We start from the raw sequence: 24,716 nt of genomic DNA, 5'->3' as shown, positions 1-24,716 counted from the left end.
GGCACCACAATCATATTTGTGAATGTGGCATGTTGTGAGGGCTTTTTGGTTTTAGTCTTATGGCTTCAACTTTCCAGCTTTTTGGCTCTAATAATGGTGATCTCAGACTTTGGGGCCCTCCTTGCCACATTTCAACAGACCTGGGGACCAGACATGGAGCACCTCCATTCTTCAGAGGAGAGAGTGGCTCTGGAGAGCTAGACATCTGATTTGTCTCTGCCACTCTCAGTACCACAAGTTGAGGGAGGTGGGTTTTGGGAGAGTGGGGGCCACACTTTAGCTTTCCCTGTCTCTGCCAAGTGCAGGCTATAGGCAGACCACAGGAACATTGGCCATGACCCTGTGCTCTGGCCACTTTGGTTTATCTCCCCCTCTGTCCCTCTATCTCACCACTCCTCCCGGAAAAAGAAGATCCAGTCACTCCAAGTTTTCCTCTTCTCAGGTAAGATCTAGAGAGCTTGAGCTTCCTCCTCCCCATAGTCCAGCAGAGAAAAAAAAAACCCACAGTCACTCCAGGTTTGTCTCCTCTCCTCTCCAAAGTCCACCATAAATGCATTTTATCTTCTGACCTCCTTTTCACCCTGTTCCACCTTTCTGTGCATGGATCTTTCAGGCACACCTGTGAGCCCAGCTGGGGTTCCTTTGCTGTGGTATAGTTGTTTAATTTGTTGTAATTTGAAGGGCAGAGATCAGGAGTATCTGTCATGCTACTGTTACTCTGAGGTGATCTCAATATAGTCAGATATTTAAAAAATAATTGTACTGATTTTGTTAAAAATAAATCCTGTTCATTATTTTAAAATTCAACTAATAGTGAAAAAATACAAAGAAAAATGTAAAAACTAGCTTACACTAAATTTCCCCTTCCCCACAAATACAGGAGTAGAATGAGAGGAAGAAGAGAGATTACATTAGATTGCTATAAATTATTTTTTGAAATAAAATGTATTAAAATTTAATTGTATTTCAATTAAAGTGAAGTAAAACTATAAAGACTTGCTAATTTTGGTAATTGCTTCCTCCAGGAAAAAAAGATTAATTTTTAAAAGTATAAAATAAATATTATGAGCTCTGGCTAGTGACTCAGTGGATGGAGCATTGGCTTGGTGTATGAATGTCCTGGGTTTGATCCCCAGTCAGGGGACACAGGAGAAGTGACCATCTGCTTCTCTTCCCCTTCCTGTCCCCCTTTTCTCCCTTTTCCCCTCTTGTAGCCAGTGGTTTAATTTTTTCAAGCACGACAGTCTCAGGCACTAAATACACACACACACACACACAATATATATATATGTGATGAAATACATTAAGGATTTGGAGTCATTGAGGTAATTTATTCATATCATGTTTCAAATTTGGATTATTGACTTCCCAGAGCAAAGATTAAATGGCAGCCTTTCTTCTCACCTTTATTATTCCTTCTTACCTTTTCATCTTCACATATATAAAATGTATAAATTATTATACATTTTTAAGCTTATAACATTTACATTGCATTCTATAACCATAATTTTCATAGTTGTTTGAGCCTTAAATTGATATGTAAAAGGATTTAGTGCTCACCACTAACCCCTTTACTATGGGTTCCTATTTCCAATTTTATGATTTTAATTTTTGTCTTGTTTAGCTGGATTTTATTATTCAATGAATTATTTATTTTTCTAGAAGGGCTCAGAGGTGCTATGTTTCCTGAATTCTAGAATGTTTGAAAATGCTGTGTTTAATTCTTTAAGGACAGCATGGATGGTTATAAATTCTGAGTCACTCTTTTCTTCAGAATTTTGTAAATACTACACTGTATTCAGTGTTGTAGAGAAGAATGAGACCAGCTGATTTCCAGCACCCTTCAATCTACATCTCTCCCTATAGATGGCTTATCCTACGAGGGTAGTTACAGAAGCATTTATTATGTAGATAAAATGTGATCTGTAGGTTTGAGGAAAATTTTTCATCTTTTCTATTTTTAAATATGTTCATTTCTTTTGTTTTGTTCCCTACTTCAGAGGCACCATAATCATAAATTTCTCATCAATGTCTCAAGTATAGGTTCATTGTTCCATCTCCAAATACTTTAACCTTTCCTTATTCACATTCTTAATGCTCATCTCAATCTCTCCCATCCTCCTAATTCAATTTAAAGCTGTATCTATTTTTATTTTTTCATATTTTCAACACATTGATTAGTTCTATATTTTTATAATTTCCTGTATAGGTCTCTTATTTAGGTCTTAGATTTATTTCCTTAAATTATAATCTTTTTTCATCTTCGTGTGGTCCTCTCATCTCATCTGATTTTCTATTTTCATTTTTTCAGGTTCTAATTTTTTTATGAGTCATACAATTTGTGGTATACATTTTAAACAAAAATGCATTTTTGCTATTTGTTACATCTATGTTTTTATACTGACATCTGCCTCCTGCGTGTTTCCTTTCTTCTTTCCTATATACCTTCCTTCCTATTTTGACTACAGTATTTTTATATAGTTTTCATATCATTTGTTTTCATTTTCCTTCTTTTTCACATGGGCATTTCTTCCTGGATTTTCTCTTTATCTAGACATATTGTGTAGGTCGATTTTCACTGACTCCTTCCTACCTTGTCTGAGCTCTCTGTCCTCCCTGCTGCACTTAGTTGAGCACTGGGCATTCTGTCTGCTTTGCTACCGCTTAGACGGTGGGGAAAGGGGGAAGTTCAGATGAAGCTGTGCATAGTGGTATTTGTGGCATTGGTTTCTGCTCTTTTTCTAACTTGTTTATAGTCCAACACTTGAGTTTAGTACACCAAAGTGGGGCTTATCATATTCCCTTAGGTGGGGAGTAGTAAGTTATAGATTATTTCACCAATTCAGGGTAGAATTAGAGAGACAATCTTACTCAGGTATTTATTTCCCAGATTTGATCCAACTATTTCTAGCAACTACTCTCACTCTCCTGCCAGGTAACGAAAGGTAAAGAGACAAATTCCAAGGAGTTTGGCCACTATGCCATTTCTTAGAATGGCCATTCTAAGAAATGGCATAGTGCAGGGGTGAGGGGCAGCTTCCATGGGGCTTTCTATGTGTCTCATGCCATCCAGGAAGCTTGTTTTACTTCTTTTCTCTTCATTTCCTTTCTGGTATATCCTTCCATATTGTTCTACGTAGTCAGCTTTGGTAGACTACTGTGCAGTCTTTTTGTCTTCCCTCCCCTCCTCGTCACAGCCATTTTCCCTCTGGCTGGAAGGTTGCTGTGGTGGACTGGAGATGGTTCTACTCTGGAGAAACGTTCTGCATCTCCTCTGCGAGCTGCCCACCCACCCCCTCTGTCCACGCCCCTCCCACTCTGTTCTACTGCCCTGTTTGTCAGGACTCTTCCTCTCACGTCTTTCTCTCAGTACTGACTTTGAGAGAAGAAGAAAGGGTTATCAAGGGTGGGGGCTTTACATTTATTTCTAATAAGTTTTGTCTTTTTCTGGCCATTATTTTGAAAGATTTTTGCCTTTTTCTATATTTGAGAGTTTGCTGGTATATTTTTGGTTGATTTTAAAATTTATTGCTATTGTTAAGTTAATTCAGTTGAGTTTAGGAAGAGGTTGGCTGGTTCTGGGACCCACCAGTTCTAGGATCACTCTTCAGACAGCCATTTTAGCGAGGCTAGAAGCCCTGACTAGTTACTTTTGGGGGGTAGGGTGATGTTTAACCTAGGGCACTTTTCAAGGCAAAAGCCCCTGATGTGGCTTCCACTTAATTATTAGACCTTGGTGGATTCAATCAACCATATAGATTTCTCAGGATCCCATTGCTTAATTTTCTCTTTGTTGGGTTTTGGCAAGGGAGGGGAAAATCCCATTTCTATGGGGTTATGGAACCAGATGCTGATTTCTGGACAGGCCATATGATTTCTGGACAGGCCATAAATGATTGAACTATTGAATTCATTTGAGGAAGAATTATTTGGGAAAGGCCCCTTGAAAAACCTGCCAAAGAGACGGAAACTTTTGCAAATAATATGTCAAATAGCAGACCAGCTTCCAGTTCCCAAAAACCACCCTTTGACCCCAGACACAAGAGCCTGTTTGGTACTTTGGGAAGTAATGGGAAGAACATAGAATTTGGAGCAGACAGAACTGGTTTGAAGCCTGCCTATGCCATTTACTAGTTCTGTGACCTTAAGCAAGTTTTTAACCTTGCTAAGACTTGGTTTACCAACCTGTAAAGTGAAAAAATGAACTACTAGCTTATTGGGTCATTGTGAGGATAAAATAACAATTATAAAGCCCCTGTAATATAAATAGGTTCTTATAAATGTTAAAGCTCTTCCTATCCACTGAAGCAAGTTGCCAACAGTACTGCGATTTCAAACAGACATTTTATAAATACTTTTTTTTTTTTCTTTCAGGGCTGCCTTCTGAACTTACCCCAGCTACTGAGGAAGAAGAGTCAAAGAGTGGCTTAGATGTCATGCCCAATATCTCTGACGTGCTGCTGCGCAAACTGCGGGTCCACAAATCTCTCCCTGGAAGGTAGCATCAGGGAATGGGTGCAGAAGGCCTGTATTAGGTGGCCCGTGTCGATTCTAGACCGGACACAGAAGTGCACCAGCCTGGAGTTTTGACCACAGACGGGTCAGAGTACAATGGTCCAGACAGGGCAAATGCAGCTAAAACAAAAGTAATAATAAAGGGCCAGGTGGTGTGGTTCCAACGCCAAGAGCAGGTGAGGTTCGTAATCATGCACAGGGATCACCAAGAGGCTTGTGGCAGCAGAGGGTGGTGGGTTTTGTGCTAGGAGGCATGGTTTTAATCCCAGCTCTGCCATTTACTTATAACTGCAAGATTCTATATCTGATGTCTACATAGATAGAGATGTAGAAAATTTGGAACCACAGGAAGAAGGATTGCTTGGAAAACCTACCAGGCTCTTCCACACATGGGGAGAAAGTGGCTTCCCTTCCCAAGCCTCAGCCTCTTGTCTATCTGTCATTGTAGATAAATGAGATGGTGTGTGAGTAGGGACTTAAGATTTTATCAGCACCTAACAGGCCCTTGATAACTGAGTTGAAAAGTAAACAGTTTAGAGTATAAAGGAGAGAAAACAGGGTACCACTAAACAATAGGGATTGGGGGGAGTGGTGCCTGCAAATGAGGTCTCCCACAAATTCCAGCAACCTGGGGATTAAATTGTTGGGGATGAAGGTCATTAGGAGGAGTTACCAGACATAACAGAGCTTCCCAATTTAGGGATAAATATGAAAGAAAAACAAGTTTTGCACTTAGGGTGTTTAAATTCCATACTGTGATCACCTAAAACAGAATCATCAGGGCAAATACTCAGAGGGGTCTAGTGACTAATCCAATGTCAAGAACAGTGCTAGAAACAAGTTAGAAGCAGGCTGAATTCACAGCTGGAGGAGGGCATGAGTTAGGCCAGCTCACCTAGGGTAAAGGCATGGGGGGGGGGGGTCCAGAGACAGGAAACCAAGGGAGGAGCACTCTCAGGCACCGCCGGTTACAGCCCCGTGTTCACATACTGTGTGTGTTTTGGTGTTTGTGACAACCGCGTGAGGCAGAAAAGGGAGGTTTTATTTCATCTTCAGGGAGAAAGCAGAGAAGTGAAGCAACTTTCTGGCAGGTGATGAGGTCAGGAATTGAATTCAGGGTGAACTGATTTGCCCCACAGCTATGGCAGGGGCCTGTCACAGCACCAAAACAATCTCTTCAGTCTGCAAGGAACAAGTCTGGTGAAGAGTGCTATTGGCTTCTTTTTCCTCTGAAAGTTGAAGATAATTAATGTGATCAGAGCACACTTCCAGCAAATTAAATTCCCCAGCTTCCACAGGAAAGACTGAGCACTTCTATCATCCCTGAGTAACAGTTACTATAGTAGCTACCAACCACAACTGGGCTGCTGTGATAAATTAGATCAATGAATAAGGTCAGTTTCTGAAGCACATGGTCCAGGCTGTCAGGTTAGGAAGGGTCAGTGTCTCTCTTGCATTGTGTCAATAACCAGTGTGCCCATCTCCAAACTCCCTGCTCCGACCTCTAAATCAGCCTCCCTGCTTTTGGCCACAGTAGAGACTGTTTCCGAATTGGGCCCTTAGTTGGGCCCAGAACTCTCTAGCTCTGGTTTGGGGTTTAGGAGATATCGACAAACTATCATGTAAGTTGTTATCCAACAGAAGGAGGCCAGAGCTTCATGATTCCTTTCTCTAGAAAAAATATGGAAAAATGATACTTGAGTTTTAATGTAAAAAAGAAGTTTATTTCATGTTCTATGTGAGCTACATGAAATGGGATCAAACTATACCAAGAGGGAACTCATAAATAAGGTCAGCAAACTGAATGGATTCAATAGAAAAACCAAGTCTAAAACCCAAGTTAGGAACATAGTCAGTGATTGGTTAACAAAAGTGCAAAGAGATGTCACTAGATATGGTGTCCCAGGCTCATCCACCAACAGGAGCAATAAACTGGCATTTAATCAACAAATAATCATGGAGTGCCTGTTATGTGCCAGACATTAGAATGAAGAACAAGAAGATAAAGCCCCTGTTCCCATGGCACTTACATTCTGGGTGGGGAGATAAATAATATTCAAGTAACAAAATGAATGATTTCAGATAGCAAAGGTGCTAGGTAGACCATGAAATGCGCATATGTAGAGAATAATATAGGAATGGAGCATTGAGTAGAGAGTTAAAGAAGGCCTTTATGATAAAATGGTAATTAAGTTGAGACATACAAATAACAACAAGAAGATTCTCATGCAAAGATATTTTGGTGAAGAAATTTCCAGACGAAAAACATAGTAATTTCAATAAATCATTCTAAGATGACCAGATAGCCACATGCAAAAGAGTAAAATTGGACCCTACTTCACGCAGTACACAAAAACTAATACAAATGGGATCATAGGCCTAAATGTAAGAGGTAATGGTTTAACTGTTCAAAGAAAATAGAAGAGCATATCTTTGTCACCTTTTGTTAGTCTATGGTTTCTTGGATATGTCACCAAAAGCACAAGCAACAAGAGAAAAATAAATGAATAATATTTTACCAAAATTAAAACTTTTGTGATATAAACAATATGGTCAAGAAAGTGAAAAGACAACCCACAGAATGAAAGAAAATATTTGCAAATCCTGTATCTGATAAGGGACTTGTTTCCAGAATATGTAAAGAACTCTTTTAATTAAATAAAAAGACAACTAATTTTTTGAAGAGGGCAAAAGACATTTCTGCAAAGAATATATATGAGGAGTCAATAAGCACATGAAAAGATGCTTAACATTATTAGTCATTAGGAAAGTGAAAATCAATTATGAGATACCATATTACACATACTTGAATGGTTACACTAAAAAAGATGAGCAGTAACAATGTGGACGACTTGGGATCCTCAGTGAAATGGTGTAGCCACTTTGGAATAACAGTTTGGCAGTTTTTCAAAAAGTTAAACATAGGTAACATATGGCCCAGCAATTCCACTCCTAGGAATATAAGAAAGAGAAATGAATATGTATGTCCACACAAAAACTTGTATATAAAAGTTCAATAACAGTATTTTCTTAATAGCCAAAAAGTGGAAACAACCCAAATATTCATCAACTGATTAATGGATAAACAAAATGTGCTATATTCATACAATGAAATATTATTCAGCCATAAACTTGAAATACTGATGTATACTACAATGTAGATAAACCTTGAAAATATTATGATAAGTAAAAGAAGCCAGTCACAGAAGACTATACGTTATATGATTCCATTTATAAGAAATATCCAGAATAGGCAATAAAAAAAATAAAAAAAAAGAAATATCCAGAACAGGCAAATCCATAGAGATGAGAAGTAGATTAGTGGCTGCTCAGGACTGGGGGTGGGGCTTTGGGAAAGATGGACTTGACTGATAATTAATGGGTACAGGTTTTCTTTTGGGGATGATGAAAAAGTTCTAAAATTGACTGTAGTGATGGTTATAAAATTCTGTGGATAAACATTATTGAATTATAGATTTTATAGTATGTGAACTATATTTCAATAAAGTTGTTATAAAAGAGAATGAAAAGGCTCTCGGGACACAGTGAGGGAAATGTGTTGGAGGAGCAGAGTGGTCAATGTGGCCGGAGAGTGGGGAGAGGAGAGTCTGGTGGGCTGGTCCGCAGAGGGCCTGGCTTTTATTCTAAGGCCCTGAGCGAGTCTGAATTCTGAGGCAGGCAATGCCATCCTTGTAGGTCACCTGCTAGGCTTCTGTCTTTTTGGAGGCCCCGGCCTCTGCCCTTAGCTGTCTATGCCAGTTCACAGGCCAGAGCTCTCTGCATCAGGAGCTGGCTATGTTATGTGGCTTCTTTAACTGAATCCCACTTCCCTGGGTCCCCAGGGCTTTGTACATTTTTTAAAAACTGTTTTATAGCAAAAAAGCAGAAAATGAGTCCTCAAAATAGAAAAATAAGTTTGGTTAACCAGTGATTAAAAAATAATATGTAAATTTCACATAATATCCAAACAAAGTCAGGAATCGAAGTCAAATTTAAGGAGTTTTGATAAATCATTGGAGCATAAAATATGTGCATGCTCTCTAGATTGTGTTGGCTGGCCCACAGCAGAGAGGGCCTGACGGGTGGGGTTGTGACGAGAAGTGTAAGCATCAAACATTTTTGCACTTGTTTGTCCCATGCTCTGTACTCTGCTGACTTGCTAGCCATGGGGTCTTGTTGCCTCATCCTGACAGGAAGGCTCTCACAGTCCCTTGTCAGGGTGAGAACCAGGCCCTTGCAGAGTTAGCTGACCCCTACCTTTGCTCTTGGGGTCCTTCCCCACCTGTCAAAGAGAGGAAGCTGTGTTTCCTGAGAGTCTTATCAATGGCATGCTGGTTGCCAAGTCCTATGACGCTGGTAGGACCTCTCCCAGTCCTCCCACCCAGCACAGGAAAGGGCCCGTGTATTATTTACATTGTCCTGGTTTCAGAACAGGGCTGGCGTTAGTTACCAGCAAGAGTGGCGGCAACGGCAACACAGTGAGCATGCAGATGAAAGAACTGCTTGCTGTGGGAACCACACATGATGGGGATCCTCTCAGAATGACACTAGCTGGGACTTGTCTCCCAACCTCTGATTCCTGCTGTAAGAAGCTCTCACTGTGGAGAAGAGCTCTGGCCACTCTTTCCTACCTTTTATTCTTTGGCCCACATGTCCTCTTGTCACAATCCTCAGAGACAGGAGGAGCCTCAGGCTTTGCAGACCTAGGTAGCCCCAAAGAAATAATAGCTGCTCAGATGTGTACAGTTTATAAAGTGTGTAGTACATGTGTTTTCTTATTAAGTCATCAAAACAAGCCCGTGAATAAGCCATAATAGCTAACATCTGTGTGCCTACTGAAGATGTCATGTAGATATGTGTGTACATACACATATACATATATACATAAATACAATGTGGATATAGCTATATATATATGTCAATATATACACATATACACTCACACACACATGTATATACATACATATATTCCTTATAAGACTCCTATAAGATAAATATATTATTCCCATTTTACAGATGAGCAAACAGAGAGAGATTAAAGTAACTTGTCCAAAGTCACAGTTAGTGGAAGCACTGGTGGAGGACTGACCTCGGGATCTAATATTTTCCACCACGCTTCCTTTGTAGGAGTGACTATCTGGTAGAATATCTCACAGATGACAGAGCTCACACAAAGCATTTCCTGACGCTTTTCCATCTCATTAACTCTGCTTACTTCATTTTGGGAAACCCATGGTCTGCTGGTTTTGGTCTTTTCTTAGGTTGGACAAAGTTCATTTGCATGTCTTTTGTTTTTCACAGTGCCCCTCCACTCACTGAAAAGGAAGTCGAGGTAAGTGACTCCAGCGCTTTATGAAATTAGGAAGCCAGGGCTTGACTTGGTTTTACTTACACTTTCTTTGTGAGGCTAACCCAGGTATAGAGAATTAACCATAGAGCATTATTGATAAACTTAACTGGGCTCAGGCTTAAATAGGACAGAGAATCCCCACCCACTGAGGTTGGTGAAGATGGGCCATGGGAGGTTTATAAGGGCCAGCTCCTGTCCTCAGAGGTATGCTGACACAGCAGTACTCAGCATGGCGAAAGTAGCACAGGCTGTGGAATCAGTCTGCATCAAACAGTCCACAGTTGAATCCTGGTTTTACATGTCACCTTGAACAAGTTAATGACCTCTCTGGTCTTAGTCTCTTTACCCATATATGGATATAAGTGTTCCTATAGAGAGGGTTTTATGAGAGTAATGAGCTTAGGTGCATAAAATCCATAGCACTGCTGACATATGGTAGGTGCTCAGTGAGGAGTAGCTTTCAGTATTGCCGACATTGTTATCATTGGGTCAGTTCAGGGCCTTCAGTTCTCTGTCTGGTGATTTCTGCACACTGTGGGCCTTGTTACATGAACTTCAGAAGTTCAGGCAGTTATCTCACCCCAACTGTATAAATCTGCTACCACCTGACTCAGGGCAATGAAAGCTTTAAAAATAAAGGCCATTGCTTCCTTCCTGTGTAGTCCATCTGTCTATTTCCCTTCCCCAGTAGCTTCCTATTATTCCAAGAATTCCATGTCTAATCAATACCACCTTCCAGAGTTCATTCATGCAGGCTACGTTTTTGGCATGGAATATTCATTCCAGAAAACTTCTTACAGAATCCTACCTAACCTTAATCTCCTGGCAGCTCTTAAAGCTCCTTTGTATGGGGGATCTGGAATAGTCTGACAAGATGCTGCTTGAATTTGGCTTTAAGTCAACAAGTCTTACATCTCAAATTTCCTGTACGGTGGTTTCATGGGAAACCAAAACCCATGTACAATAAATCCTAACATGAACCCAAACTGCTTACACAAATCAGCTGTATCGGCCCAAGTTTATCTAAACTCAAATACAGGATGTTATTTTCTTAAAGTTCAGGAAAAGCAAAGTGTTATTCTTTTATTATTCCTCAGTAAAAAAGGTCTCTGGTCCGGGAAGGACCCAGCATGGACCTCAGGGTAGTATGTCACCATCCCTTGTGTGGGTGACTGTGAAGGGAGAGTTTCACGTGTCTATGACTGCTTTGGTGACTGGCCCAGGAGCTGATGTGAAATGCTCATGCGAGAAACATACCCGCAGCCTTGTTCCCTGCAATGACTCCTCCTAGCACCTCTCCCACACTCTTGTTCCCAACAGAACGTGTTTGTACAACTGTCCTTGGCCTTTAGAAATGACAGCTACACTCTGGAGTCTAGAATTAACCAGGCTGAAAGGGAACGCAATCTGACAGAAGAGAATACCGAGAAGGAACTGGAAAACTTCAAAGCTTCCATTACGGTAATTGTGTAGCCTGACGGGGGACTCCTCGGAGGAGGGACTGTCTCCAAGGGCTTTGCTGGGGATTCGGCCTCCCTCAGTCACCAAGTAGAGTTTCCTGATGTGAGAAGTCAGGCCAAGGCTGTGAGCCAGTCTTCCTCAGAGTGTTGGGGGAAGCTGAGGCAGAGATCCCGAAGGCCTGATGACCTCAGGGCAGTGGGTAAGGCCTCTGAGCCCTTGGGAGCTTCTCAAGAGGGGGCTGGGTGACCTGGAATGGCAAAAGGAGCTCCTTGGGAACCAGAGATCTGGATGTGATTCCCTTCTCTTAGGCCATCCAAATAGAGAGTGTCCACCTCGGGCTTCTCCAGTCCCCAGCTGTAGCCCCGACCCTGCAGATAGGACAGGGACCAGAGCTCAGCCTGTGAGGGCCCCAGGTGATGTTTCTTCTCACTCCTCAGTCTTCAGTCTCACTCTGGCAAGGGTGTGAGCAGCGGGAGACCTACCAGAAGCTCCTGGAAGACATTGCTGTCCTGCATCGTCTAGCTGCCCGCCTCTCCAGCCGGGCTGAGATGGTGGGGGCCGTCCGCCAGGTGAGCCTTGCCAGCTCCCAGCCCTTCTGACTGGCTCTGCTCTGCCCACAGTAACAGAGCAGTGGCAGCTACAGATACCACTACTGACGGCTTCCTCTGGGCCTGGCCGCCTATGTACGTTATTGTGGTTTTTTTCAGAGTATTTTTGGTGGACCACTAAACCCTCCAGTGCTCCTTGGAAAAGCTTTCTGTGGACAGTTAAGTGTGAGAACTATTGCATACTCCCCTCTTTCCTTGGAGAGTTCTAATGCATATCGCAATAATTAAGCCTTTGACAAGTCTTATAGTGAAGAAGCTTGTTTAGTTAACCTGTGTATTTCCCAAATGTATTTGAATGAAAAACCACCACCACTCTTTTCCTTTTTCTCACAAAATATCAATTTGACTCCCATGGAACTAGTACTGGCAAAACACGCTTCAGGAAAAACTTCTTTGTTTCATTTAACCAGAACTCTGTAAAGTAAGTTTCCTTATCCCTGGATAAAGACATGAGGTCTCAGAACAGTAGTAGCACTGGTAGTGGCAGAGCTGGGGTGCCTGCCGGGCTGGTTCCCTCTCAGCCACTTTGATGTCCTCGGAAGCACATAGAGCACTGCTCTGATCCCAGATGGTGTCACAGGGTCAGAGTGCCCGAGGCCTAATCTCATCCCCACCAGGATTCATTGAGTGGCCTCCCCTACTGAGCTCTCCGGGCTCCAGCTTCTCACACCTTAAAATAGTATCTGCTGTGTAGGGTTGTGTGTAATACTCGTAAAACATCTGGGTGTTATTATCACTGCTGCTATTACCATGGACTCGTGATTTGCATCGGTGGTGTTCCTGGGGAACAGCTCCCAGAAATTCTTGTACAGCAGCAAGCCACTGGCTGTCCCACCCCCTCTATCTTCCGGGGTGGAGTGCAGTGTGTGTGTGGGGGGCGGGAGGCCTGACTCAGCAGCAGTGCCCAGGAACTCCATCCAGCTGGGAGCAGCCACAAAGGGAGAGCTCAAAGGAAGTGGCTGGTCTCAGCTCTTGGCTGTAGGGACCTCTCCCAGGACTTGGCCACTGAGCATGTCCCTCTGTGGCTAGGCTGGCTGTGAGCTGGGCTCTCTGAGGAATCCCAGGGGGATAAGCAGGAAAAAATCTTTCTTACCTGAATGGCTTTCCCCAACGTGTTTCTAGGCCCATGTGTGTTGCTCACTTCGGTCTTCAGCTTTCTCCAAATGGCTTCCCACCCCTAGCTTCTGAGTCTCAGTTCTCACCTCTCTCTCCAGTCCACCCGACTTACTATCATCAGTCTCACTCCCATCAGTCTCATTTCCACTGGTGGCCTGATTATGCCACTCCCTTACTTTAAGACAAGGTCCTTCATAACCCAGCCCTAACTACCTTTACTTCTTGTGAACAAACGCAACTGCTTGCTGATTCCTACATAAGTGGGATGACCTGTACTTTCCTGGTTTTCCAGACAGTCCCATTATTTACTATTGTTACAGCATAACTCTTTTTTTTTAAGTTTATTAAACTTATTGAGGTGATATTAGATAATAAGATTATATAACTTTCCAAGTGTACAATTTTACAATACATCATCTGTATGTTGCATTGTGTGTTCACCCAAAGTCAGGTCTCCTCTCCTCACCATATATTTGACCCCTTCTCCCCTCCTCTACTCCCCCACTCCCATTGCTCTCTGGTAACCACCATACGATCGTCTGTATGTAAGTTTTTGTTTGTTTGTTTTGTTAGTTCCTTTGTTGATTTTTGTTTTATATCCCACATCTAAGTGAAATATATGGTTTTGTTTTTTTATCTGACTTACTTCACTTAGCATGATATTCTCAAAATCCATCCTTTTGTAGGAAATGGCAGTGTTTTATTCTTCCTTATGACTGAATAGTATTCCATAGTATATATGTACCACAGCTTCTTTATCCAATTCTCTATTGAGGGACACTTAAGTTGTTTCCATGTCTTAGCTACCATGAATAATGCTGCATTGAATATAGAAGTACATATATCTTTACAAACAAATGGTTCCAAATTTTTCATGTAGATGCCCAGCAGAGGTATTGCCAGGTCATATGGTAGCTCTAGTCTTAAGTTTTGAGGAACCTCCACACTGTTTTCCGTAGGAGCTGTACCACTTGGCATTTCCACCAGCACTGAATGAGGGTTCCTTTTCTCCACAGCCTCTCAAACCCTGTTATGCTTGTCTTTTTGATACTGGCCAATCTAACAGGTGTGAGTTGGTACCTCACTGTGGTTTTGATTTGTATTTTCCTTATAGCTAGTGAAGATGAGCATCTTTCAATATACCTGTTAGCCATTGGTACGTTTCTTTGAGAGAAGTGTCTGTTCAGGTTTTCTGCTCACTTTTTTTTATTGCATTGTTTGTTTTTTATTATTGACTTTTGTGAGTTCTCTATATAATTTTGGATATTAACCCCTTATTGGAGGTATCATTTGCAAATATCTTCTCCCATTTGGTTGGTTGCCTTTTTTGTTTTGTTAATGGTTTCTTTTGCTGTGCAGAGGCTTTTAGTTTGATATAGTTCCATTTATTTATTTTTGCCTCTATTTCTCTTGCTTCTGTGGTCAAATTCATAAAATTCTCTCTAAGGTCAACATTCATAAGTTCAGAACCTATGTTTTTTCTATGTATATTGTTTCAGGTCTTATAGTTGGGTCTTTGATCCAAGCGTAATTCTTAATAGCACTCCTTTATGCTCTCCAAAGAATTCCTGTTTGGGGGATAAATCTTCTACTTAGATATAAGCCCTATGGTTCCCTGTCTCTGGACCCTTCTTCTTGGAGTTCCCTGACCTGAACACTCTTTGTCCCTTCCGTCCCTATCTAAGTGCCCAGATGCTGCCCACACCCTATAGCCACTTCACTCCATCTCCATGAAACCTCCCTGCCCCATTCTCCGTGAGCAGAGATGACTCTGTTCCACCTGCCATCACCTGAGGCATGTGGCTGTGTTTGTTCTTGTTCTCCAAGTGAAGGTGCCTGCCATTCCCTCTCAGCTCACGTGGTAGACAGCAAACTCTTAGAGGGCAGAGTCACGTCTGATTGGTCCATGTATCCTGACTCTGCAAATAAGTACCAATGACCCTTCCTCCAAAGGCCCAAGTATTCACACTCTCCTCCCCTGCAGGAAAAGCGCATGTCAAAGGCAACAGAGGTGATGATGCAGTATGTGGAGAACCTTAAGAGGACGTATGAGAAAGACCATGCGGAGCTCATGGAATTTAAAAAACTGGCGAATCAGAATTCAAGCCGCAGCTGTGGCCCCTCTGGTAAGGAACCTGGGTCCTGCCCTCACCTTGGGCCTGAAGTGTGGGTGTCTGATGTCTCTAGGCTGAGCTCGCACCTATCAGAGCTGCCCCAGGACCTTGGTCAAGTGGAGCAATGTTCACTGCCCCTGCCCAATGCTGTCCACAAGGGCTTTGCAGCAGCTGCTCCAGTGAGCCAGGGGCCTGGAATCAGAAAACATGAATGGACCCAAAGCGACTCCTGACACAATTAACCAAAGCAGCTGACCACTGACATGAAGCCCATAGGCTGTGAGAGCTCACTCTACTTTGCGAAATGACAGACCCCAGACCCTTTGGCTTTGGGGCGCCCTTTTAGGCCATGTATATACTAAAGAATTTAGACTTTATTCTGGAAAGCATTAGGGATCCAAACAAAGACTTCAGTCAGGGAAGTGACATGCTCATGGAGTTTAGAAGATTCCCTCCGACTGTAAGGCCAGGCCATTCCTGGGGCAAAGCCAGGCAGGGAATCCCACGAAGCTTCCAGTACAGCGGTGCAGATGAAAGCGGAAGTCTGGGCCGTGCGGCACGAGTGAGAGCCTGGCTTAAGGAGATGTTGCCGAGATAAATAGCAGACTTATGGGCAAGACGAATGTTTTAAAGAAATACTCCTTTTTAAAAAAATGTTCTATAAAATTGCTGGAGCAGCACAGAGGAGGGGTCACCTGATTCTGCGTGAGGCAATCAAGGAAAGTTATACAGAGAAGTGGTGTCTGGGTAGTATTGTATAGTAAAAATAGGACTTCTCCAGGCAAAAGGGAAAAATACATCCAGGTGGGGTAAACAGCATGGACCGAGGTACGGGGTGGGTTGGGAAGAATACGGAAGAGTTTGATGTGGTTGCAGTGTTGGGGTACGATAATGACAGGTTGAAGGTCAGAGTTGGTAGGCCAGGGCCACAAGCCAGGCCTTTGTGCCTTAGGCACTGGTGAGTTCACATCACCTGACATTATCAGACTGTATTTTTAGAAGATTTGTCTGAAAAATGCATGGACACAGACAACAGTTGCTGATTGCCAGGGAGAGGCTTGGAGGAAGAAGGTATGGGGATATAAGTAGTGGTGGATAGAAACTTGACTTGTGGCGCTGAACACAATACAGTGTACAGAAGCTAAAATTTGTATAATTTTGTTAACCAGTGTCACCCCAATACATTCAATTAAATAGTGTTTGCCTGACTTCAGAGTGGGTAACGTGTGAGGGCAGTGTAAATGTGGAGATGTGGAGAGACAAGTGAGGAGGCTCTTGAAGAAGTCCAAAAGGAGGGCAGTGCCTTCGAACAAAACTTACCTCCTTGCGAACTGCCAGGGTTTAGGCTCCGGCTGATGACGGTGTTAGCAGGAACAGAAAGGCATTTTAGCGACAGGAATCCCTGTGGAATGCAAACATCCATGTTAGCGAGAACAGGAGAAGGGAAAGTACAGAGACTAAAACAGATGGAGAAACCTTTATAAACAGGAGGTTTCACAAGTTTCCTGGGGAATATTAGTGACACTTCCCAGAGTCCAACGGCAGTGCACACAAGCTCCTGACTGTCTGCTGTGGATCTTGGCAGCAACGTTCCTGACCTATATGCATCTGGGCCTCTAACAAACTGTTCTCTTTCAGTGTTGGGAGTTGGGGAAGTTGCCATCAAAGAAATCCTATACATGGGCCCTCACATTACGGTCCTGCAAAGTGCAATGTCCTCTGTGAACCACCTCAGCCAAGATTTATGAAATGAGCAGTTACCCATTCATTCTACAGCTGTTTATTGAGCACCCCTGGTGTGCCCCCAGGATCCTGGAGTACAGAAATAAGGGCACACAGCCCTTTCCCAACAGGAACTTCTACACTGGTTGGGAGGTCAGGGCAGGGTAGCCAGTGCTGTGACAGAGGTAAGCTTTCCCTCAGCTGGGCTGACGCAGAGGGACCAGCACCCACCCAGGAGGGTTTGTCAGATATGCTATGACTGCTCCCTAATATATAGTGTGTGTTTATAAGCCTTTACATGACTCCTGGAAATATCTGTCTTTGCCCAAGACTCTGAAGACTACAGTAAAATAAAACTATCTGTGATTTCAAGGTAAGTGAAAAGATATAAGGCTGTTAAAGCAAATTCTTTTTCAAATAACCTGTTATTTCCATGTAATGGGTTATAGTATTGTAATGCCACTGACATTCTTGTCCTTTCTATTTGAAAATATCTTTGGCTTTGATCTGTCAAAATTGTATCTTATCTCATATTTTTAATTTGTATTCTTTACCTTTTCAAATGTACTTGACATTTGTATTTCTATCTTCATAAATTCACAAATTATATCTTTTGCACACTTGTAAGGTTGGTATTTAAATAATTTATATGAACTCTTCATATATAAAGAAAATTTTCTGGTTCTGCTATTTTGGCTGACTAGAAAACTTGAAAACTCTTTGACCACAAATACTCTCAGCAGGATAAAATAAAGCAAACATTAGTCTAAGAGAATAGCTGAATCTACAAAAGAAATTGAAGTACTCAGATACAAAAAAAGGAAAGAGAACTGAAACCAAGCTGATCCTGCAGCCTCTTTGGACAAGAGTCAGCCTCAATTATCTGGGTCCTGGGCTTTTGCATTTGCACGCATCTGAGGTGAGGCCTTGGACACCCATGGCAGAGAGAGCTGACTCTGAGACTCCCATAGAACGTTAAGACTTTCTAAGATCTGTATCTTTACACAGAACTTGGACAAGGGAAAAAAATCAATCACCTAACAGCAGATAAAGAAATCAAGGAAGTTTGTTTTGCCCTGGAATCTAATAGGAAAAAAATACTTTCTCCTTCCTCATAGGAAAAGTGCCTGTCGCCAAAGTGCATGTCGTAATAGAGGTGGCGATGCAATATGCGGAGAATCTGAAAACAGCACGACAGTGGGGCCTCTGGCCCATTGATACCATGGCTTAGCTTTTGACTGTTTCCTGCCAGAGCCTACTCTGAAAACTAATCTGAGTTCTCCTCTCTGTTCCCTCCTGTTGCAGAAGACGGGGTTCCTCGCACAGCACGGTCCATGTCCCTCACTCTGGGAAAGGTATGAATGTTCAGGGAAGACCAGGGCTCCCAGAGGAAGTACAACAGAAGTTTCCACAGTCACCCAGGAGATCACTCAGTCTTGGATCCATGGGTGGCAGAGAACCTCTGGACAGTCTCTAATTCAGCTCCCTACGGCTGTTAGCTCACCCTCCAGCCTTCTCTTGCTCATGGTTTTCCTGACTGTATAATCCCTTAAAAGAACATGAAGTGATGCATAAACCCCGCTACTGCTATAGTTTTCATACACTATCCAGAATGTTACCCAAAGACTGGGGGTCATTTCTGTTTTATTTCTTCAGGATTTAATAAGCTAAAATAGAAACGTGTTGAGACATCACTTACCACTTAACAGAATATTTGTGTCAATTTGGGCTACTCTCTCCACACCAACTCCCGCCACCATCACTACCCCAAAGTCAAAATATCCAGTGAATGTTATTACAGCATTAGGAACAAGTAGGCATTTTCAGGACCTTTCTGAATTGGAAGTGTTGCTTCCTCCATGACAGTGGTCCTGGTCACTTCTCTTTGCACAGAACATGCCCCGCCGGAGGGTCAGCGTCGCCGTCGTTCCCAAGTTTAATGCCCTGAACCTGCCCAGTCAGCCTCCAACTTCATCACCCATCCCTTCCTTACCAGCCCTGGTGAGTATGATGACGCTTGCCTACCGGCCCTATCTGACCTATTCCTTACTAGTATGGAGGTGACCTAGATGGGGACAGGGTCAACAAGATGAGGACATTCCCAGCACAAATTCTGGGCTATGGGCTTAAAAAGCCCAACATAGACCAGGCTCCATATCTTTCACTGCCCTGAGAAAATGGCTCAGAATCCTTAAGCAGCTCCAAGAGTGTTCATTACAAGTGGTATCCTTTTTTATGCTTAAACCACAACCCATTATGATTTTGTCCCACTCTGCAATGGGCTTAAACGGCTGAAGGTTGCACTGTGCAGTGGGAGAGCTGAGCTGTGAACCATCGGCCCTCGGATGCTAAAGCTTGAATTCTTAGATCCAATGTTATCCTGCCTCAATTCATTGCAACATTGTTTACAACAATGAAAAACTGGGGACTACTCAAATATCCATGAATAAGAAGTTGGTTAAATAAATTATGGACATCCCTATTAGGAGTTCTTGTGTAGTTGCTAAAAATAATGATTAGAATATAAATACAGGGTGTGGTAAAAGTAGGTATACAGTTGTTTGTGTGGAAAATAGCACAATAATCAATAAATAATAATACAAGAGTAAACTCTGTGTCACATACTCACAGCTCTAAACATACTTTTTCCCCACCCTATATTTAATGATATGAAAAATTTTCATAATTATTAGCAAAAAGAAATTAAAAACAGTATAAATAAGGAAATAGTATATGCAGTGTAATTATGTTTTGTAGTTTTTTTTTAAAATGACTTTTTATGTATGGATAGAAAATTTGAGAAGCATATGTAAAACTATTAATAATGGTTATTTATGGGCAATGTAAAATCACAGGTGATTTTTATTTTCTTGATGCCTTTTTATGCCTCTATAGTAAAAATGCATTACTTATAATCAAAGGAAAATCCATTCCAAATTTTTTAAACAAAGACAGTCTCTATGTAGCAAAATATTTTCCAGATCCCAGGTGTTTGTGAATCGAGCTAATCCTATCTAAAACTTGTAATTCTTTCACCAGTTATTTCTCTTTGCCCCCATTTATGACTAGCAGTACCTCTGAAAGGAAACATCTGATGGTGTGAGCAATAGGTAGATTCACACTCTATTGTGCCAATAAGTAGCAATGACTCTTAAACTTCTCTCACGACTTTCTGCCTTGAACATTTCAATCATCTTTGAAATCAACATAAACTACCAAATCATCCACTAAAACAAAGGAGCCTATTTTTTTTTAACAAAAGGAATTTAGGAAGGGCTACTTAGTATGTTTTATAGGACCTATTTCCCATACTAAGTTTACAAATGTGGTTTCCAAATATATATGTTCCTTAAGGCTAGGGGTTGGCAACCAGGGATATATATTAAAATGATGTGGGTTACTTTTTAAACATTCTATGCCCTGGCCCATCCCCAAATTCTGGACTGGGTCAGTACTTTAAAAAAAATCTCCCCCAGGTGATTCTTTTTGTTTGTTTGTTTGTTTGTTTTGTTTTGTATTTTTCTGAAGTTGGAAATGGGGAGGCAGTCAGACAGACTCCCGCATGCACCCGACCGGGATTCACCTGGCATGCCCATCAGGGGCGACGCTCTGCCCATCTGGGGAATCACTCTGCCGCAATCAGAGCCATTCTAGCGCCTGAGGCAGAGGCCACAGAGCCATCTCAGCACCGGGGCAAACTTTGCTCCAATGGAGCCTTGGCTTCAGGAGGGGAAGAGAGAAACAGAGAGGAAGGAGAGGGGGAGGGGTGGAGAAGCAGTTGGACGCTTCTCCTGTGTGCCCTGGCTAGAAATTGAACCCAGGACTCCTGCCCACCAGGCCAATGCTCTACCACTGAGCCAACCAGCCAGGGCCTCCCCCAGGTAATTCTACTCTGCAGCCAGAGTTTAGATCAGTGATAGTCAACCTGGTCCCTACTGCCCATTAGTGGGCGTTCCAGCTTTCATGGTGGGCGGTAGCGGAGCAACCAAAGTATAAATAAAAAGATAGATTTAACTATAATAAGTTTTTTGTAAAGATTTATTCTGCCAAACTTAGTGAAAATCTGACATAAAGTACTTGGTAAGTAATTATTATTATATGCTTTAACTTGCTGTAACTCTGCTTTATAAATTTTATAAAGTAAAGTTACTTCCATACTTTATAAATCACCATTACTGTGGAACCAGTGGGTGGTTTGAAAATTTTACTACTAAAAGAGATACAAAAGTGGGCGGTAGGTATAAAAAGGTTGACTACCCGTGGTTTAGACCATTGCTTAAATCAGATCCATTGCAACAAAACACTGTGGTAATCCCAGCGAATTTATTATGGAGAAATTTATGGTGGCCTGAGCTTTTAGTAAGGACAGGCATCTTCTGAGAATTGTGCTTGGAGCTATATCTCTAGGGCTGCAAGGTGCTTGTATGAATCTATATCCACAGGGACCTTCAGGCTTGTGTATGGTTGGACACCCACTGGTATTTAGTCCAAGTCAATAAGCAGGGGACAGAGAAAAACTGATGGCTTTCCTTCATAACAGAGCCTCAAATGTAAGCTCTTCTCTTCACCCAACAAAACTTGGAAGAGGAAAAAAGGAAAAGTTGCAAGTTGCATGTACCCCCAAGGGCAAGAACACCAAGGAAAGGATGGAGGAGGCCTTAGGGACAGGCCAGTGCCTGGTTTCAGATGAGGAGCAGAAAGTGTGCAGAGTGAGGAAAGGGAGAGAAGAGGGGCAGCAGCCTCTCTACCCCCAGCACCATCAGACACCCAGCGGCTCTGGCTTCTTCCTTCCTGGCTAATCCTCAATTCTCTGTCTCCTGTTTTCTATTCAGTCGGAATCACCTAATGGGAAAGGCAATCTACCTGTTGCCACCTCAGCACTGCCTGCACTTTTGGAAAAGTAAGTTTGTCGATTTTCCTCTGGACTTTGGGGATCTCTCAGGAAAACTTCCCCAACTCATCTTTTCCATCCTCACTCCCCAAATGCAATAGAAAGCAAATTAATGTCTAGAGGAAATAAGTGGGATGCTGAGACCCACAAAGATTTCAGACTCAGTTAGCAAAATTCCTGGGCCAGGAAGACGCTGTGGCTTAGGTCCAGGGTGCCATCCTCTAAGAAGAGCCCAGTGGAGATGGAAGCCTCTTCTGTTGGTTGGGACTCTGGGGGCTACAGATACAAGAAAGCCCCACTCAAAGGGGCTTAACTAAGTCCCGAGGAGTGGCTGCTCCAGGTGTGGTACAGCAGGACCCGGCTCAGCATCTCTATGATTTCCTTACTTCTGCCCACTTTTTACATTGACTTCACCAGCAGGCTTGTGGCAAATGGCTGTTTGTTCCCGGTATCCTATCTAGACATGACAATATCTAGAGGAAAAAGGACCATATTTTCTCATGTTTCTTTCTTAAAAATGAACCCAGAAACCTTTCTTCAGCCTTCCTTCTTATCTCATTGGCAGCTTTGGAACACGGTCCTTTTCTAAACTAACCACAGACTTTGGGACTGGGATTGTCATCATGATCTTAAACTATCCCCTGATTGGAAAGAGAGGGCCAGCTCCCCATGAAGCCAAATGGCTCTGTAAAGAAGAATAAATTTTTAAACAAAATCATGTTGCAGTTAGGAAGTAGGAAGGAGATGAGTATTGGATAGGCAACCAACAGTGTCTGCTATGCCTAACTTTTCTAGGCATCTATCTATGCAACTTGTAGGTCTTTTCATCCTCAGCCAAAGGAAGGCAGGCTGTTTCTGTACACTCAGGGGAGTTTAAACTTGCCTTTCAAATTTGTTCATTTGCTTGCTGGAAAACATCTGGATCACAGCTGCCACCTCTCAGAACTTTCCCCTTGTGTCTTTTCCTCACTTGGTATAACATAACACCTCTATTCTTCCTCTTCCTTGCCTTGAGACAGTTTTAGTCCTTTATTTTTTATTGCTGTTAGAATAGTTTTTGCTTGACTGGGTAAGGAACGTCTATGTTGGGCCACTTTTCAGTACAAACTCCCAAGCTCCACACCCCAGACTTAAGCCTATTTTTCTCCCCTCTCAGTATATCAACCTCAAACCTGTCACACCATTCTAACTCAAACACAGTCTCTCTCCCTGAGATCACTGTCGCATGGAGGGATGCACATGTATATGAAGCATAAAACCTCCCTATCTTCAAGTATGCTATAACAGAAGTATAAGGAAGGCACAGAGGGAGAGAGATAAACTTTAACCACATGGTTTGGGAGAGGGGGAAACATTGACATATTCTACAGAGGAGGAGGTATTTTAGCTGAGTCTTAAAGATACACAAGGAGAAAATTCCAGGTAGTTGGAAAAGATATTTCAGGAACTATAAACTCATTCTAGAGGCCAGGATATAACAGCAAACTTTTCAGAAACTGTGCTTCCCCTACTTCTCATCCTACCCCCAGTATTAAACCAAACATTCTAGCTCATCTCTCACTCTAACCTAGCAACCTTTAAAAGAAGGGCCACATTATAAGCCATGGCCCAGCCTAAGAGCAGGCATGGCTTCATTCATCAGGTTCCCTGGAACCCCACATAGCTCAGAGCTCCAGGAAAAGACTTCTGTTGAAAAGGAAAGCTCAATGAGATGTGGAAAGTGTACTCTGACATAAAGTTAGAAGACCAAGGAGAGAGTCCCAGCCAGGCCCACCAACTGCCAATACTGTGAACTTAGGCAAGTCACTTACTCAACCTGAGCTTGGGTTTCTCATCTTTATAATGGGATAATCCTCCACACAGGTTGTGTATAGGGCAGTCAAGAGAATGGGCAAATGTCAGACTGCATAGGATCAAATTTGAGCTGCACCAAACACTGATTGTGTGATCTCGGGCTGATTTACTATTTAACTTCACTGAGTCTCGGTTTTCTTGTTTGTCAAACTGAGAACAATAGTATTATTTATCTTAATGTCTTAAGTGAGATCTTAGCACAGGGCCTGATACATAGGATAAATACTAGCTCATTGGAAGGGTCAAGTGAGAGAATGTGTGCGAAAGCATGTTAAGAACTAAAGCCCTATGACGTCAGAGTAATGGTGGGGTAGGAAGCGATTCCGATAAATCTCCCCCAAAACTCAACAAGATCTTCAACCAGAAACAGAAAAACCTATACTTGGAGCTTCCAGATGCTTCGCAATACACCCAAAGGTATGATTGAGTGAAAAATTGGCTAAATATATAACCAAACCCCGAAGGAAATAGGGAGTAAGAAATGCTCCTCCTTCCTCACTAACCTAAACAGGGCGGCTTTCTCTGGTAACTGTGAATATAGAAACTGAGGCGGGCAAAGGGGGTGAATAGATCCAGGCCGCCACAGCACAAACGGCCGAACCAGGCTGTGGCACAGAGATCCAAGCCGAGGAAAATCTGATCCTGTGGCAACCCAGGCAATACAAGCTAACACTCGCGCCAAACCCAAACAAAGAAAGAAAAGCAGAGCGGCCATTTTACCCGGTCTCCTGGTCGGTGTGCAGTTAGTGGGCGAGAATTTCTTCCTGGGAAAGCCACGCACGGGAGGGAGTGAGAACTAATTCCAACGGTGGAGATTTTCCGTGCTGGAGGGTGTTTCACTCAGAGGGAACCGCGGCCGGCCTCATATCCTGGTTTGCGCGCGCAGACAAGGAGTGAGCGATTCCTCCGAGTGCCTCGGCAGTGCGCGCCCGTGTTATCGCACAGAGGGGCAGAGTCAGGGGCCTTTGTGTGGGTCAAAGCGGAATCTCGAGCCGCCCCAGCGCCTTGCAAAAGCCGCGCACGGGGACGGAGTGAGACTCAATTCCAACGCTACAACTTTTCCCTGCGGTTGGGGGTTTCACTCA

At 42.7% G+C, this 24,716-nt stretch overlaps 1 protein-coding gene across 7 annotated transcripts in view; it reads left to right on the top strand.

Annotated features, from left to right (window-relative positions):
- The window catches only part of IRAG1 (inositol 1,4,5-triphosphate receptor associated 1), a 148,657-nt gene that overhangs the window by 103,216 nt on the left and 20,725 nt on the right, over positions 1-24,716 (top strand). For all 7 annotated transcript variants that reach the window (XM_066250951.1, XM_066250953.1, XM_066250952.1 and 4 more), the window contains 8 exons: positions 4,375-4,498; positions 9,817-9,847; positions 11,186-11,326; positions 11,764-11,895; positions 15,035-15,176; positions 18,192-18,241; positions 18,780-18,887; positions 21,719-21,786. In XM_066250951.1, coding sequence (XP_066107048.1) covers positions 4,375-4,498; positions 9,817-9,847; positions 11,186-11,326; positions 11,764-11,895; positions 15,035-15,176; positions 18,192-18,241; positions 18,780-18,887; positions 21,719-21,786 — 796 coding nt within the window. The remainder of the gene's footprint in view (positions 1-4,374; positions 4,499-9,816; positions 9,848-11,185; positions 11,327-11,763; positions 11,896-15,034; positions 15,177-18,191; positions 18,242-18,779; positions 18,888-21,718; positions 21,787-24,716) is intronic.

The sequence above is a fragment of the Saccopteryx bilineata genome, chromosome 1 (assembly GCF_036850765.1).
Source record: "Saccopteryx bilineata isolate mSacBil1 chromosome 1, mSacBil1_pri_phased_curated, whole genome shotgun sequence".
Classification (NCBI taxonomy): Eukaryota; Metazoa; Chordata; class Mammalia; order Chiroptera; family Emballonuridae; genus Saccopteryx; species Saccopteryx bilineata.
This window is presented reverse-complemented; position numbering and strand designations above follow the sequence as displayed.